An 18237-nucleotide genomic window follows, 5' to 3' on the forward strand; every position below is an offset into this window, starting at 1 on the left:
AAGTGGAATCGGAGATGAGAAGAAAGGAGAGAGGAGAACTGAGAAGAGGTGGGATCCTTCCTGTTGGAGCCGGGGTTTGATTAGCTCAGATCTTCCCGAGGGCCCCGCAGCCTCTGCAGGGAGCAGGAGCCCCTTGAGATGCATGGCCCCTGTCAAGAGGCGAGGGGGGCCCCGAGCCACCCTGCAGAAACAGCCCTATAATTCTGCACTACATCTGCATTCAGAGGTCATTCATCACAAAGTGCAGAGTCACAGGTGAAGCTGCCCCGCCGAATACTCAACCGCAGTTTCTGTAACTCTATAACTAAATGTTCTCCGCCGCTGCCTCTGCACGATATCTGCATTTAAAGCTGCTCTTTAACCTGCGGCTGCCTCCGACTCTTCCCTTCTCTAATCCAGTGTCCTCAACCACCATCTCCAGCAGCTTGATATTTACGTTTTAAATACAATTTACAGCGTCGACAAGCTCAATGTCTTCTGTTAATTTGATAAACCACTGCACTAACTACAGCGAGCGCACCTGACCTCTCTACCTGCTCCTCATCTCCGCTCCAGACTACAGGCTAGCAGCTCGGGGCTACGTTAGCTGCCACTAGCACCACACACCTGAATCTCTGACTGAACTGTTGCATTGTGGGTAATGTAGGGGGAAGGAGGATGTAAGGATCTAACTTTGGTCCTTGCTGGTCACAAGAATTTCAATCACAGGTCAGTTTCTCTGAAATCACAAAACACGGCCACTTACCTGGAGAATGTGGTGATGCAGTTCATTTGATTTGATTTTCCCGGTTTATTTTCAGATTTCTGGCTCCACACCGACACACTGATGTGTTGGTTTGCAGCGCTCACAGCACAGAGACATTACATTTTAAAAACTAAAAAGGTTTCACCGTCTGTCGTAGAAATGTTGGATGACAGCGTCTCGGGGATTTTGTTTTTTTGTAAGGAAGTGTCTGGTTTTATTCTTATCATCACTGTTGTTACTAAGACTTTTCACACTGTTCTCAACTACGTCGACTCTTCTGTGACTGTGCAGATGTTTCCTCTTTATGTGGAAAGGGTTTTGTTTTCCTCACTGTAGAAATGTGACGCTTCCTGTTTGTTTCTCTCTCAGAGATAATTATTACATTCATGTAAAGATGCAGTGGAGAGTTTTCAGTTGTTTTTATTCAAGCGCTGCTAAGAAATAGTTCCTGCAGCTTGGACATAGTTCCTGGAAAGATTTTCTTTTTTTTTTTTTCTTAATGTTTTGAGCAGCACAAATAAAAGTTCTGCTCATCTCCATATGCTGTGGAAGAAGTTTCTTAGAAAGATATCTGCAAACCTCTGCACGGCTACAACTTGAAAATCTTATTTCACAACTACGTCACGATTTGCTCTAAACAAGGAGCCGTACTTTGAGAAACACAGAACCTCTCTTTATAACGAACTGTCTTTCACTGTCTATACTGTGCTCCTTTATAAATGGCTTTGTTCCAACCAGCTCCATTTTAACAGAACTTTTCTACCTTCAGTTTCTGTCAGTATTTCAAAAACACAGATGGCTGGATGCAGCAAAACAAGACTGTTTTGTAACATGAATCGTGACTTTAATAGTGCCCCCTAATGTTCTTTATTTTCATGCCAACAAACATTTCCTGCAAGTAGGCGTTTATTTATTTTTTCCAATTGAAGAATATCTCAATGTTAGAACAAAACTCTTTGCTTATTTCTGAGCACAGTCTTAATCGACATTACCTTACGCTCATCTGCATGTGTTTAACTCCAGGGTTAACTGAATTCATTCCCATTAGAATTCACTGCCTACCCATAATAACTGGCTGTAACTGGTATAATGTGCTGTGTTACTCATCAGCAGCCCACTTTCATCATCGTTCAGCTTTCGCATGGTCTCGCCAAATGTACACTGCGTTGACCCTCATTAGGTGTACTAGACCTGCGCTACACTTCAAACTCTTCTCTCTAAGTGAGCTCATTTTAGACTCCTTGGCTCGCTGAAAACCAACGGAACCACCTTAAAGAGTTCAGACTCAGAAAATGATGTGAAACAGATGGTGTGAGGAATATCTCTCGCTTTGGAGGCTGCGATCACAGGCCGCCGTCGACGGGCACAAGGCTGAGCTCCCACTTGAGCGAGGATGAGTGACAGTGTCGATGAAAGATGAGGCCTCCCTGCTTGTGTCCCTCTCAGCCCCTGACAAAAGGTGGATGTCTGTGGCGCAGTGGCGACTGCTCAGAGAAAAAGGTTGCGCTCACCTTGACGTTTCCTCCTATCAGGTCAGGCGGCTCTTCGTCCGTCTCCAAGGCGACGTTGATGGTGGCGAAAGGCCGGCTCGCCATCTGCTGCATCTCCCTTAGCAGTTGCTAGGGAAGAAGAGGAGGAGTGCGAAGGTCACTGACAGGTAAACACACACTGTCTTCTGTCTATTCCCCAATCAACTGCCCAGTGTGACTCCAGGGTTTCATCTCTAGAGACTAGTTAATAAAAATAAAAATCAATCAATCAATCAATATATTAATTAGTCCAGTTTTAAGTATCAGAAGTACTTATCTAAAACAGTGCATTTAGACTTTATAAACCAGTAATCACTGATTTGTATCATGGCAACCCAGATGTTTTAAAAACTCCCATTGGATTGCTCACAACCTGGCAACCCAAATACATCCTTAATAAAAGCTGGAGACTGATGTATAACACACTAGTAAATTATTTAATAACCATTAATTAAGATAAGAATGATTACGTTTAAACTGCTGTTGCATTTTAAGTGGTGCAGCAGATTTCAATTATATTATTTATTATTGGCCGCCTGTAAAAATCTAGTGAAGTGACGAGTATTTCCCAATTTCCCTTAAAATGTAGTACTGCAGAAATGACCATGTAATGGAAATAATCAAGTAAAGTTCCCTTAAACTGTACATGAATAAATGTACTTAGTAACTTTCCACCACTGCAAGGTGGAGGCACAGTCTCCTTTCGCTCTGATTTATAACGTGGACCTTGGCCAAAGGAAGAGGAAGAGGAGGAGGGAGGTGATTATGAGAGAGTGAAGGAGGGGGAAGAAGAGAAAATGAGCAGAGGAAAGGAGACGACGATGGCAGAGAAAGAGGAAAGGGGGAGGTTGAGGAAAGTCAGAGACCCCAGTAAAGAAGGCGATGCGCTTGTGTCTTCCCCTGTCAAAGCAGCCAAAGTGCTATGAATAGAGAAACAAATGCTGTCAACTGCAGAGACACCAAGACCTGAATACCAGCAGCAAGCACCTCCCAACAAAACAATAACACCTGCAACCGCTGTACAAGCAGGAAAAACGCTCACAGAAATGAGACATAAAAAAAATAAAATAAATAAAGACACGCAAGGGAAGAAAAAAAGGAAACAACATCTAACTGATCATTTGTTTGAATGCATCTCCTAGAGCTTCAGCTCATAAAGGAAGTCAAACAGCGACGACGGAGCGTGATGCTTGTGGAGTCGTGTGTAGACAGACAATCAAAAGAAGTTTGACACAATCTATTGGCCTCTGTCTCATTACAGCGAGTCGCTGGCAGAGAGTAGGTGCAAGGAAAAAGGGCAGCGCTGCGATTCAGCTCCAACAGTACACACAACCGAAATCCCGCATGGCATTTCTGTGTGGATGCACGTTCACGGAGGGGCGGGGGGGGGTCAAGGCCTTTTGCGCGCGAACTGACAAGTCAACACAGCTTGCAATTAACGTGCTCAGCGTTTCCATCTGCTGTCATGTGATGTCTTATAATCATATCCTTACCAAGTGTTACAGAAATAGCTTGATGGGAAGTCTCTCGCCGTCTACAGTAAAGCCTGACGAGACAGAAAAAACATCTAAATTTAATGTCCCGGATTCTCTTTGTGGAGCAAGCCAGCTCATTAAATTCCTGTATGCGTCTGTGGATGTGCCTGTATCCAACTCTCTCTGCACTCCTCTCTGTTGTAACAGCTGGGCTAGCAGGAGCTGAACCTTTATTTTACTGGAGTCGCTACTTTTAAAGGGAAATGTTTAACTTTTTAGGGAATGTGCTTATTGGCATTCTTGCTGAGAAATAAAAGGGAAGATCAATATCCCTTTCATGTCTGTCCATTCAAAAATGAAGCTACAGCCAGCAACCAGTTAGCTCATATTTGTTTAACTGACACATCACATTTCAGGTGAGGGTTCGAGGAGATCAGTGAGAAAAAGTTTCCCACCCGTTTGATAAGGATATGGTTATATAAATTAAGGTTATATCAAATATACCAAATATTTAGCGATTACAGCTTTTGAAATATAAGTATAAACTTTCTTTTACTCAATCCCATAATGCTCAAGTTTTGGTTTTTTTGACAATTCAGACTATTTAAGGAAGTTGTGAGACATTTGTCAGAAATATTTGTCAGATAAATCAATTAATCGTGAAATGTAACCGGCAGATTAATGTGTAACAAAAATAACTGTTTTAATGATGGCTCTAAACCACTCAAAACTTAAACGGTTGACCTAAAAATAAGTAGCAACAAACACACACAATTTATTCACAAAGCAGCTGGTGCAGGTTTTTTTTTTTCCCCAAAGTACTCTGTAAACTGACTGCAGCCAGTTTTAATGTCAGTGGGGAGTCGTTACCTGCATCCTGCCTGGAAAGTGGTTTAGACACAGCTTCTATCTTATTTAGACAATAACATCATTATGAAGAAATTCCTTTCAGCCTTCAGGGCTCCTCATAGCACAGAATCTGCTCTTTCTCAAAGTCTCAAATGACCCACTACTGTCTTTAGACTGTGGTAAATGTGCCGTTTAAATTCTTTTTTAGACCCTCAGTGCGGCTATTCTTTTAAATCGTCTCAAGGTCCAGGTTGGCATCCAGGGCACTGCCTTCAGGTTCGCCACCAACTTAAAAGACAGGTCGTTCGATCGGGAAGATTGGGAGTTTCTCCTCATTTACTAACCCAATCACTCGTGGAGTACCTCAAGGTTCCATTTTAGGGCCCATTTTATTTTCTTTGTATATTCTCTCCTTTCACTGACATGCAAAAAAATACTTTCCACTGAATCTGGGGAGCTTCCAACTCGATCACATCCTTCCTTAACTGCCTCCAGGATGTGAGATGCCGGGTGTCAAAGACCTGTCTTCAGTTGAATGACAAGAAGACAGAGGTGATTGTCTTCTGTCTCTGAACCTTCATCTTGGTGTCAGCTTTGACTCTGCACTGAAATTTGACAAACAGATCAGCTCTGTGGTGACAGGCTGCTATCTTCAGCTGAGGAATATCCTGTCTCTGAATGATATGAAGACTGTTACCACTGCATCAATCTCCTCAAGGCTGGATTATTGCAACTCACTGTACCTGGGTATTAGACAGTCCTCTTTGTCTCACCTGCAGCTGGTGCACCCGACTATTTTATTAGGTTTCCTGTTTTTCCTATTGTCACTACAATTTGTACAGCTCTTTGGTCGACTCCAGCTGTTTGAAATGAGCTACATGAATAAACTTGATTTGATTTTTGATTTGAATGAATCACTCATTATTCAACTTCTCTTTTTACTCATATTTGCTCTCTGACCACACACTGAGTCAGTCTTTATGAATAACAGACTTGTCTCTCTGTGTGCTTTCTTCAGCCCCTTTTCAAAAGGCTTTAACTGAGCTCATGATATTTTTGCAAAAGACAGCTCAATAGCAAATTTGCAAATTAATAAACATTAAAGTGCTTAATAAAGCCAGAGATAGACTAAGACTTACTGTGGAGTAGATACAGTATAAGAGAGGGTTTATTAAAAGCTCTCACTTCAAACAGAAAAAAAACAAAAAAAAAAAACAAATCTGAAAAACTACAGGCAGAAGCTAAAGATAGGAACAGTGTGAATCACAATAGTGGAACAATAACACCCATAAAGTATGAATGAATCCAAACACAATGGCCAGGAGTTGCCTCATTACCATATACACGAATAAAAACAGGCTGAAGCATCCGACGTGCCCAGTTCAACGCCTTGAAAATGTGCTCTGCCGCCGCAGCAGTCGGCACGCAGAAACAAATGAAAACGCAAATGAGCAACTCCATTGTGCTGAGTCTCGATTTGTCATGATTAGACGTCCCACTGTGTGAAGCATCTGAGAGCCAAAATATGTAGCCTTTGTCAGTGTGACGACTGCTGGGTGTGTTGCAACACAACACCCTAAGCCCCTCTGCCATCGTTCACTGATGTCTGCGTTGGTTAGTGTGTGATTGAAATTATCTATCAGCACTAACTCCTATTAAATAACAATCAAATCTGTAATTTTCTGGAAAACCAAAATCAAAACTCAATACTCCCTGCTACAAATCAGGTTTCACTCCGAGTGAGATAATGAAACTCTTAATGAACTTCTGGCAGAATCGACCTCGCTCACACGGATGCGGCGGGCCGGGCGAGGCGGCGGCAGCAGCAGCAGCATCGCAGCCTGGCTCGGCGCAGCCGCCACTATGCAGAGGAGGTGAGAATCTGCATGCAGGCAACATCCTTTGTCATAAGCGGAGCTCCTTGAACAGCACAAAGCAACAGAATTGATTTACTGGATAAAAAGCAGATGGAGGCGCATCTGAATGTTGCAGTAAACAAACTTTATAGATTCAGTCCACCTCCCTCAGCCTCTCTGCAAACAGCCTGCTCTCTTGTCTAACACACAGGTTACCTTTATTTAAACAGCCATGTTTGGCTGAACTCCCATGCGTTAGTTTTTTTTTCTTCTTTTTTTGTCATATTCACAATCACATAATTCTACAGTACAACTGGGAATTGTCCACAATCAATAGTTTGTTCTGTTGAACAATGAGCTGCTCCAGCGGAGACGTCTCTGAATGAATGAGGGTGAGAGCTGGAATAAAAGTTTCTTGCTTCAAGGATAAACTTTTTCTTTCTCACTGACAATGCATCAACTTAGATTAAAAATTAAAAAAAAAAAAGGTGAGTAACGGTTTGACTCAGATGTCTGTATGACTGGTTTTTATTTGTCAGAGGACTGTGATGTGATTATAGCATGTTTCAGTAACGTGGTTATGACCTATATGTTGTTTTCACCAACTCTTTTTGATCTTACAAATTAAAGCTGCCTTCATTGATTTTCTTGGTCACTTGGAGGCAGCAACACAAGCTCACAATTGACATTATTACCTTGGATCATTAGTCACTGAATGTGTTAGCTAACAGTTACCTATTTATACAACATGTAGAAACATAGCAACATTAGCACGAGCACTCCGTCTTTGGACACCTCCAGCTGACTTTGATCATGGTACACATCACATTAAACTTTAAGGTATTGAATTAAGAAAAAGTAAGTTACTTCACCTGCCAATGAACAGTAGCTACAAAAGAGCCATTATTGGGCCGATTTTTCCACCATATTGGACTGTCAGCTGTCTGCGAGCTACTGCTATTATTTTTCAAACAGAAAACATTTTTATAACCTTGGTCTTATTTGCATCATCATTACAATTGGTTATGATAAAAATTTTACTTGCAAAATCACCTTCCTCTGTCTGGGAACACAGATAATCGAGTCCAACAATGGAAGAAACACAAGCAGTCAGACGGTCAGACATGTAATAAACAACCATGTCATTACGTCCCCAGAATTCAGAAGTGTTTGTGATTGAAATGTTATCATGATGGACAGGAGTGCTGGACAAACACTGCAGTAACAAACACAACACTGACACAAATTTGATTTAGTTGTTGTATAAAAAATCAGTTCCTGTCCTCCTGTCTACAAACAACAATCTGTATTCCCATAACTACGCTGAGCAGTCGGTGTGAGTTTTCAAACCAGCTGTCCTTTTTATTTCCGGTCCTCCTCTCTAACCTCTGGACTGCCCCCATCAGGTAAAGGAGACATAATTTGGAGGGCAACCGTCCTGGAAGGAGTCCTACAGAAGATACTACTTGCACAAATCTCATTATGCCATGCTGCGAGTAGGCAGCCGCTGTAGAGCAAACACTCAGCGCTCCGAAGATAACCACGAGCCAGAGGAGTTACAGTGCAAGTCGCCTACTTCTCAAATTGGCACTTAGTTTTCTGCAGGGTAGTCAGACAGTGTGTGTGTGTGTGTGTGTGTGTGTGTGTGTGTGTGAGCGAATATCTGACTGTAGCAGAGTGAACTATGCATACATAAACATAATTATGCGAGATGTGTGCATAGACCTGGACACTTGTGCATTTACACACACACACACACACACACACACACACACACGCACGCACACACACACGCACACACACAGAGGCAGGCAGGTTGGAGATACGTGCACATGAGCAGCCATGAATGTGTGTGTATATTTTCACGAATGCAAATGAATTCTCTCAAACACACACGAGGTGGAATTAATGCTGTATGAACAAAAGCAAAACTGCATGTGCCTGCAGGTAAAGTGAGACCGTTTGAATTAAATGCACATATGTTACATATAATAATAAAATCACAGGACCAGCACAAGCTTGAATGTGAACACATTTTACATGCTCATTGTTTTTTTTTGTTTTGTTTTTTTAAATCAAGCTACAATGAAACACATTTCATGATTTGTTGTTTATATCATTTTAACTGAACGTTATTTGATGTTGGACAATGTGAAGACGTCATCCATGGAGCTGCAGGATCAGCAGCCTTCATTTGGATTCATGTTTTTAGTGAATGCAAGTCAAACATTCATTCTCTTGCTTTGTTTCCCAAGAGGTAAATATCTCTCTAGGTGCTGAATGCTCGATGTTCACCAGCAAGTCGCTAACTTCGTCTGGAGTTTGCTGCTGAACAGACAGAGTGCGGTGGGTGGTGACTGGAAACAACGAGTCAACCAAAAGAGGAAAGGTTGTGAGGCAATGAGTTGAAAGATGCTGAAATGTTCCTCAGAGGCGAGGGACGAGAGTCGGGTTGTAACCGTCGCTACGAGCAACTGCTTTCGCGCGACACGGTCAACTGACCCATTGTTAACGTGAAAAGCTTTAAAAACAAATTAAAAAAATCTATAGGTTGAGCAATAATGTCAAAAATCATTCGATGAGGCCTTCGAACAAATTTGTGGATTTAAATGCTTTCTCTCTCACACACACACACACACACACACACACACACACACACACACACACACACACACACACACACACACACACACACACAGTAGCTGTCTGAGGGAACTGTGTTTGAGCATTCGCAGTGAGCAGCGGTGTGCCAAAGAGATCGAGTGCATCAGCAGAGTGCGCAGGGCGGTGGGGGGTTGAAAAAAAACCAACCCCCCCCCACAAAATGCAGAAGAGAACCGAAGAGAAGGAAAATGAAACAAAAGAGAAATAAGGGAGGATGTTGGAGAGGGACGAGTGATGGCAAACACAGCAGAGAGGGGAAAAAATGGGAACAGAAAGAAAGACAAAGGCGTTCAAAGAGTTCGCCCCTGGGAAGAGGGGATGGAGTGCTGGATCGCCTGGGCACAAAGACACACACACACACACAAACTCACACACACATACACACACACACACACACACACACACACACACACACACACACACACACACACACACAACACACACACACACACACACACACACACGTCCCGGGTGCAGTGTACCAGCTCACATGGGCAGACACACACACATGCAGCACTACATCAAGCCATTTATTTATTGATGCGTCTGTTTAAAAATGCTGTCGGTGGGAGAGCTCTCAATCATCCTTCTTCTTCTACTGAAGGAAAGAGCCGCGGAGCGAGAGGCACGGAGGGGAGGAGGAAGGGAGAGAGGGACGAAAGTGTGGAGAAGAAAAAAAAAAGGAGAGAGGAAATCTTTGTCTGTGAAACGACGTTAGCTGCTCGCTGCTTCTCTCTCGCTTCATCTTTCCATCTCTCCGGCAGTGAGGTGGGGGGTAGAGGAGGCACGCTGTGAATACTGACAAGGGAGAAGACTTTGATCCCTCCCTCCCCTCCCTCTCTTTCTCACTCCCCTCCACATCTTTTTGTTTCTCTCTCTCTCTCTCTCTCTCTCTTCTACCACCATCACTCCACAACTCTTCCTCTCTTTTCACTGCTGGCCTCCTGCTGGCTGTGCCGGGCACCTCTCCATCCATCTCCCTCTGCCTCTGAATCTGTTTATCTCTCTCCTGTACATACTGCACCCCCCCACCCCACCCCCCACCCCCCCCGCCGCCTCCGCCCCGGCCACAGCCCCGATCAATACTCCATCAAGGTGGCGTGCACAATCAAAAAGCAAAAGACAAGAGGGATAAAAAAAAAAAATAAAGAGGCAGAAAGATTGTGATGAGATAAAAATGGAACAAATGAAGGGATGAGAGGTTAAGACAAAGGAGACACTCAAATAAAGCAATTACTGAAGAAGATTCACTAAAAGAGCATTTAACCAATCAACACAGAGAGCACTCGCGCCGACTCCATCTCAAGTGGCTCATTGTGTTTCCTTAAAATGAATCATTTGGACAGTTGCACCAAGAGGCTTTTGCTCTGTTCTTGAGTGAACTGTAGGAGAGTCTGCGTGAGAGCACAAGTATCACCAGTACGAGGAGAGTGAATTCCACACGTGATAGCCGGCGGTTACTGGGCTCACATACCAGGAGATTTATTTCTAAGATGGCAACAGTTTAGTCTGCAACTTTCTAAACTAGGTGTTTTTATTTTGATGTGTAGATGCGCAGGACGGATGATTAGACTTTGTACCCGCCTGTCAGTCTCCTCTGATGCTCCTGTCACTTACAGCACAGTTCACACCTGGACCGGCTCCAGTCCCTCTCTGGTCTGTGCTGGTCACATCTAATATGTCAACAAGCCAATCACTGCAGCTGCCTGCACTGTTTCCATAATCACCACATAACACACCTATAACTCTGATTTTAACCTGATCAACATGCTTTATTCAGGTCTATGGTTCGGTGGCAGTGTTTCAACTCATTACTGTCACTATGAGGGAACTCACACTGTTAAGAGTTTCGTCTATTGTGCATTACTTTTTGTTTTGTACTGCATTTCAATCGGGCTCTTGTTTGTAAAGTGAGCTGCCCGACCAGCTCTGGTTCAGACTTCAGTTCATCTTTATTGTGCAGCTGAAAAAGATTTGAACATTTAAAGTTTTAGGACAACTGAGCAAATATCTGCTAATAAAGACCATGTTTTAGGATGTAAGTGGACCTTAAGTCGAGATAGTTTCATCCATTAAATTAAAAAGTAGTTTGAATTTCCTTCATCTGCTTCATTATCATCATTAGAAGCAATAAACTCTGTAACTTTTACAGCTTCACAGCGATGACAAGGAGCAACTAGCAGAGAGCAGTACTCTGCACCCACATCTCCATCTCCAACGCTCAACTTTTTATCATCTCAACAGCCACAAAAAAATAAAATAAAATAAATAAACAACACGTCCGTTTCCTCCTTCGCTCTCACACCGGCTGTGTTGCTGCGTCATGATGTGTCATGATGTGTCACCCTGCGTCACGTCGCGCTGCAGCGTGTCACCCTGCGCCCGTGGCTCACGCCCAGACAACATGTACCCACAGATGAAGGAGACGATGTACAGGAGCCGGGACGTAATAAAACCTTGCTGCTGGTCGCTTGGAGACAGGACACACATTCAGGACGGATTCGGAAATGTGCTCGCGTGTCTCAAAGCGTGTCTCACAGGCAGTGACGTGTGTTTGCTGTTTAAGATGCTAATTCTGTACAGACATGTAGAGGTTAAACCGTGGAGCTCTTGTTTGTGCAGCTGCCTCTCTGCTTCACGTAACACACACACACAGACAAAAAGGCAAACAGGAACTTCAACTTGTGCTAATATTAAACTACAATATTTTCAAATGTTTTCAGAGAACAAATCTACAAGAGTTAGCTCAAGTTAGACGTGTCAGAGTTGCTGACTTTGGTGTGACAGAAGAAGTGAAGTGAGGTGGTTCTGAAGTTAAAACAGAGGCTGAGTGGTGATGGAGGAGATAAGACAGCTGCGGGAAGGAGGAGTGAATAAAAGTAAAGAAAGTGAAGACAGCCTGGGACGAGATGAAACGGCATCAAAAAGTACAGGAGCAGGGGTTTGACAGAGGTTCTGGGCTTATGATAAGCCCTGTACCACGGCCATGATGGATGGGTGGGGGTGCGGAGAGCTGGATGTTACTGGGCCAAATGGGGGTCACCCACAGTGCAGCGAGGTGGGGATGATAAGTCAGCTTCTACATCGTGAGCAATGAGACTCTGGCGCTGATCCAAACTCTAATTATATTCACCATCTCTGTGGAATTAAGATTAGCAGGGTTTAGATGCGTTTTGGGAACTGTGTGAAACAAAAAGCCGCGCGCACACACACACACACACACACACACACACACTGTAAGACACAGAAAATTTGAATGACACCATTGCAATCACTGCACTGAATCGAAATGTGGGAAGCAGCTAGAATAAAATTTAACCAACCAACCCACACACAGACACACACACACACACACACACACACACACACACAGTCTACTGTTCATTCACTCGCACCCAAACGAAAAGACACACAAACTTTTCTTTGTTCACAAACACACACACACACACACACACACACACACACACACAACACACACACACACACACACACACACACACACACACACACACACAAACACACACACAATGCCCCTGAAACTCAAACACATAACTACTATCAGATTTCTGTCACTTGTGCACATGTTTATGTTAGCAGTCTATAAATCAGAGCTTATATTTGCGTTGCAGTTGCCGGGTAGCTGTTGCCGGGTAGCCGTTGCCAGGTAGCCGGGCGCCAGTGCTGCAGTGGCTCCCGATTATTTTTTCATCACATTTTGATGAATCTGCGTTCCTGTCAGGTCTGAGCGGGCTGCTGTTTGCTGGACGACGCGGAGGATATCATTAACAAGGTCTTCCCTTTAAGGAGGATGCATGTTTTACTGAAGATTCCTTCAGTGACCTTCAGTGCTGCCTGCTGCTCTTCTTCCACCCCCTCCCTCTCTCTCTCCCTCTCTCTCTCTCGTCATCTCTCCTTACCTCTCACTTCAGGATTGATCACCTCAGAACTAGGCCTTTTGTTCTGTGCGGTGGTGCAGTGAACATTGACCTCAGGAGAGAGGATGGAAGGCAGCTCTCATAGAATCTTAAAGCATTGCTCTAGTTAATCCACAGGGGCCTCACAGCGCTTTAAAGAAGAACACCGTTGACGTTGCTGCCTCCGTTACACAGGAAACACATCTTCCCTCCGTGTCTGCGCGGCGTCACTTCATTTGCATCATAATCTGTAGCGAAGACAACGTCAGCTACGTCATTGCTGGCAGAGTTATCGCGTCCAGCCCTGAAAAACTCACCGCTAAAAATTAATTGCTATTACAACATTGAAGTCTAATTTCAAACACTGTTTTGTGCCGCGTCGTGTAGGAGCTGCTTTCATTAAAAGCTGGGTTTACGGCATGTGTGGTCTGAACTTCATTAGCACCGGTTTCAAGGGAGGGGTTTTTACTGTCCGCTCATCTCAACGCTGCAGCTCAGAATTTCTTAAATTTCACTTTCCAGGGAAAGTTTAAGCGTTTTACAAGGCTAAACGCTGTTCCACAGAACTGCAGAGAATCAGTGCAGCACGGGTTTAATGGACAGATTTCAGAGTTATGAGCAAACGAAACAGAAGATTTAATAAAATGTTGCTTTAAATGAGCAAAAATGTATTACAGCCTGATCTCGTGATAATTCATTTCCTGTTAATGTGATATATCATCACATTATATGGACTGTGAGTTTCATAATGATCATTATATGTCTGGGGATCTTATTGTATTAGCTGGTAATTGACTATAATGGCACGTTTTACTACTGCAGCTCCGACCCGAGTTAAAGGAGCATCCTGTGAGATTTCCATGTCATCAGCCCAGCGACAAACACTGGGCCACGCAGCAGCAGGGAGTCTCTCGACCGCGACGACGCTGAAGTCGGCCGCCGGGGGGGGGCTGGCACTGTGCGAGGCGACGGGACAGAATGAGTAAGTGTGAGGAGCGATGGCATGAGCAGAAAGCACGCCGGCTCGGGTCACCTTGAGTAAATCATCTCCCACCTCCAGCAGCGGGGAGAGAAACCGCAGGAGCTCAGGTAAGAGAGCCCCCCCCCCCCCCCCCAGGGTGAGGTGAGGTGAGGCTCTCCCCTCTTCGATCTCTCCTGATGTGGATGCAGCCACAGCTGGACTGTTGGGAGGGGACATGTTCATCACAGGCTCAACACATTAGTCTTTCAAACACCGCGGCTCAACCGAGCTTTCACACTGTAAAGAAGATGAGATGATGCTTCGTCTTTTTATTTTTTACCTTCACTGAGACACTGAGACAGTTTTGTTTTGTTGTTTTTGTTTTGGTTTTTTTTAAATATAAAAGCTAAAGAAAAAAAATCAGCCTTTGACTTTTTTCATTTCTTTTTCTCTCTCAGCAGTCAGCCGTGAGAAGACAGAGAATAACCCTTACAGTAGAGGAAGCCATTAAATCAAAGTAAATGTTTCACCTGCATATTTGGAATACTGTTTCAGGGACTCCACATTCTCCCTGGAGATCCACGTGGCTTCAATTTACATGTGTGTTTGTTTCAGGGCGAGGGAGGATGTAGCAGGGGAGGCAATTTCTGCATCGTGTTCAACGCTGCGGCACGAGCAGAAAAATATTTTTAACCCCTAAGTGACAGCTACAAAGTAGTTAATAAAGTGCCGGGGACGTCTGCAACAGCAGGGAGCGTCCCCAACTTCTTTATATTTCATAAAGCGATGTTGCACTTCTGCAGCATAATCCCAGCACAGTATACGGTACCACTGAGCTGTAACGACGGCCGTGGCCTCAACGCTCTGCCTTCAAGGACACAATTATTCTTAGTGCAGGCATGGCTGAATCCATTTCCAGGGGTACACAATGGAAACAATGATCCACCTCCATCTTCAAAAAAAAACAAAAAACAAAAAACAAAATGTCTTTTGCGAGCTCCAGATGACCATCTTTCCCTCGCTCCACAAAGAGACCGCTCACATTAACATTTCAGTCACGCCGCTGACACCTTTTTATCAAGTGACCTTAAATGAGCACAATGGTTTCATAAGCTTCACTTTACCGTTTCACACTTGACTACATGACCAGAAAGAAAACCTTCAGACTAACTGCTGCTGAGAGAGAGCGGCTGCGTTTACACCACCAACAAGTGTCGTCAGAAAGCTGTGTTTTCTAAAAAAGGGGGTAATTATAGATGACTGTCACGGCCTCTGCACATGGGGAACGCATTTAGGAAGCACAATTATTTTTGGTAAAGAAGAATCATGCCCCGAGATTCTGCTTTTGACTCCCTTTTTTTCTTCTTGTCTTTCATTTTGTCACCACTCAATTTAACAAGCACAAGATTAAGATGCCAAATGGACCTTTACCTGCACCAGAACACCAAAGGCAACTGGAATTTACACCTTTTAGATTTCAGTCCAGGCAGCTTCCTTCTTCACTATTACACAGTTTTAATAATAAAAACTGAGCTGATTATTAAAAACCACTGGATGTCCCCAGGTTGTGTTGGTCCTAAACTAATGAGGCTAAAGATAAAGCTTAGCCTGATCAAACTCTGAGGTCTAATCATGTAGTTTAGTTGAAGTGTCACATCCTGGGAGCGTTCACATGTTGCTCCAGTGTTGTGCGCGGATCCCAGCCACCAGTCGCCACATCAGATAAATGGGAATTTTGCCTAAATTGGACATTTGTACTTTGTTTATATCTGATTTACTTGATACGTACACATCTGTGTTTCTGCTGACTGTCTTTAATTAAAGCTGATGACATAACCATAATACGTCTCATATGCAATTAGCACAGTTTCAGGGAGCAGGCAGCCCAAGCAATCACAACAATCTCCCGCTCAATGCATACACAACCAGAAAAGGAACTCATTATTGACTTTATCCACAGCACCCCCACCCCACAACCCAAAACTCCCCCACTGTCTCTCAGGAGAACTCATAACCATCACAGACTCAAATGGAATATTAACTGGGACCACATCACTGGTCTGCCTCAGACAAATTCAGTGAAACACAGACCTCTCCATAAACATCGTCAATACATCGACTGAAATTATCACTTTACAACAAACGCATAATCAAGAAAAGCAGGTCAAATGATTTGATGTCTGCCCTGTGGGAGACGCTCCCGCTCTTTTTCCCCCCAAAAAACAACCCTGTTCAAGAACAAGAACCTCTGAACGCCGCCGCCTCATCTGTGCTGCGTGTCGTGGTTTCTCTGCTCACCCACTGTGGCAACTGGACGAAATTCACCACATCTCAAACTTTTAATTACACATGAGATGCGACCCGCTGTGCTGACTGTATTCGCGGTCTGCAGGAGAGTGTGGTTTGGTCGTCCTCTGGCCGGTGTAAACACATGTCGTGTTAAAACCGCACTCACTCTCTGGATTGTGTCGCGCGGCATTCCTGGAGAGCAAGAAGTGCGTTTCCATGATTCTAAAATTATAATGTATTACGGAGCATCAGCATGAAGTGCTTCGTAAGGGGGGGGGGGGGGGTAACAGCTGCAAAGTAAAGGTGAAAAGATCGTTTTTTTCCTTTTCTTCCCTGCTCATGTGTGAACCGCATTCACATCCAGCCATCTGCTTCTGGGACTGGCGTGTGCCGGGGCGGGAGCAGCCCCCGCCGGTGAGAGGATCCTCCTTATCATTAGGGATTATTTCGTGAAACTAATTTGATGCGGAGCTCTACGTGCTCCTTGATATCTTCATTGTATTTCGGGTCTCTGCTTATTCAAGAGGATACCAGCGCCAACCTCTCTCCCGCTCTGCCGCTGCGCCTTCAACGCCAAAGCATCTGCTGGAGACGCTCGCTGCACGTGAACGTGTGACGGCTCGTGTGGCTGTGTGTGTTCATATAAGTCAGATAATGACTGCGGGCTGAGTGACTGGGCGACGCCTCTGAGCGCGAGACTCTGGTGTTCATTAAGTCTGCGCTGCTCACACCGCTGAGTGGGAGGGCACAAAGATTCAGATTAGAGATCTTTACGGAGTCTGTAAGTTTTTATTCAGTTCGTTATTTGCAAATACTAAAACTTGCTAAACTTAAAGAGATTCAATAAGGGTTTCCAAAGTCCTTGGATTTGGCAAATGAACTTAAACAACTGGTACATGCTACTCTACGAAGGCGTCCTCGGGCTCATACCACTGTTTTCTTGCAATTCCGCCCAAATAAAGTGCTGAAAACACAGTTTACGTTTGCTTTTGGAACAAGAATCTGATTTTGTTCCAAGGCTTTGTAATAGATAGATAGATAGATATATACTTTATTTATCCCCTAGGGGAAATACAGGTGTCCAGTAGCTCATTAGTAATAGTTAAATATAAATAATAAACATTAATGAGCTAGTTTGTCGTTCCTGTGTCAGACATTAACAACAATAATCGATCAGACCTCTGGTTCATACGCAACTCTTTTAAGGTTGGACTTCAAGTGTTGTGATAATCAAAAGTTATGAGTTGTTATTGTATAAATCCATAATCCATATTAGATTTCGGTGAAGACACTTCATTAAAAGATTTTAAATCTGACTTCGTGATTTCCTTGGTGGATACAGTTTATTATATTGCAGGTTTTAGTGCATCACTCTGAAGATAAGGGGAAGACTGTGCATGTGTTCATGCAGGAGCAGTCTGGGCTGCTGAAGGCCCGGTGACGGTGCGGGTCAGAGGTGGGCGTGGACGGAGCGGACAGGAGAGGGAGAGGACAGTATGGTGACACAGTCGCCCCCGTCCAAAAACTGAGGGTCAGCAGTCTGCGGTGGCCGAGGGGACGACGACAAGGACGCAGCTGTGGAGCCGTTAAACAACTTTATTGCCGGGTCTGAGTCATCCTCACCCTCTGCATCAGACGGCAGGAACACGTCCTACGGAGGGGTGTTTTAATTTGGCCACTAGGGAGCAAGTTTACTCATCTGTGTATCAACCAATAAAAGAATAATGTGGGTATAAAACAAGAGATAATATGCTTACAAAAGCAGAAATGAGATGATTAAACGACGATTAGACGAGGTGCATCTCTGTAGATATTTCAGGTGCAGAACTAGAACTAGAACAGTTAGATTAAGTAAGGACCTTTTGAATTCACCAGTTTCAGTAACTACAACTTTCAGCTGATTGTAAGTCGAAGTGTTTTTCTACAAAGCCAGGGTTTACATGTCTGTGTTATTT

General features: G+C 44.0%; 1 protein-coding gene across 1 annotated transcript in view; it reads right to left on the reverse strand.

Moving 5' to 3' along the window:
- The window catches only part of atrn (attractin), a 117054-nt gene that overhangs the window by 12399 nt on the left and 86418 nt on the right, over window positions 1-18237 (reverse strand). The window contains exon 27 of the mRNA XM_056392953.1: window positions 2257-2364. Within this exon, the coding sequence (XP_056248928.1) occupies window positions 2257-2364 (108 nt within the window). The remainder of the gene's footprint in view (window positions 1-2256; window positions 2365-18237) is intronic.

This window comes from Seriola aureovittata, chromosome 13 (assembly GCF_021018895.1).
Source record: "Seriola aureovittata isolate HTS-2021-v1 ecotype China chromosome 13, ASM2101889v1, whole genome shotgun sequence".
NCBI classification, from domain to species: domain Eukaryota; kingdom Metazoa; phylum Chordata; class Actinopteri; order Carangiformes; family Carangidae; genus Seriola; species Seriola aureovittata.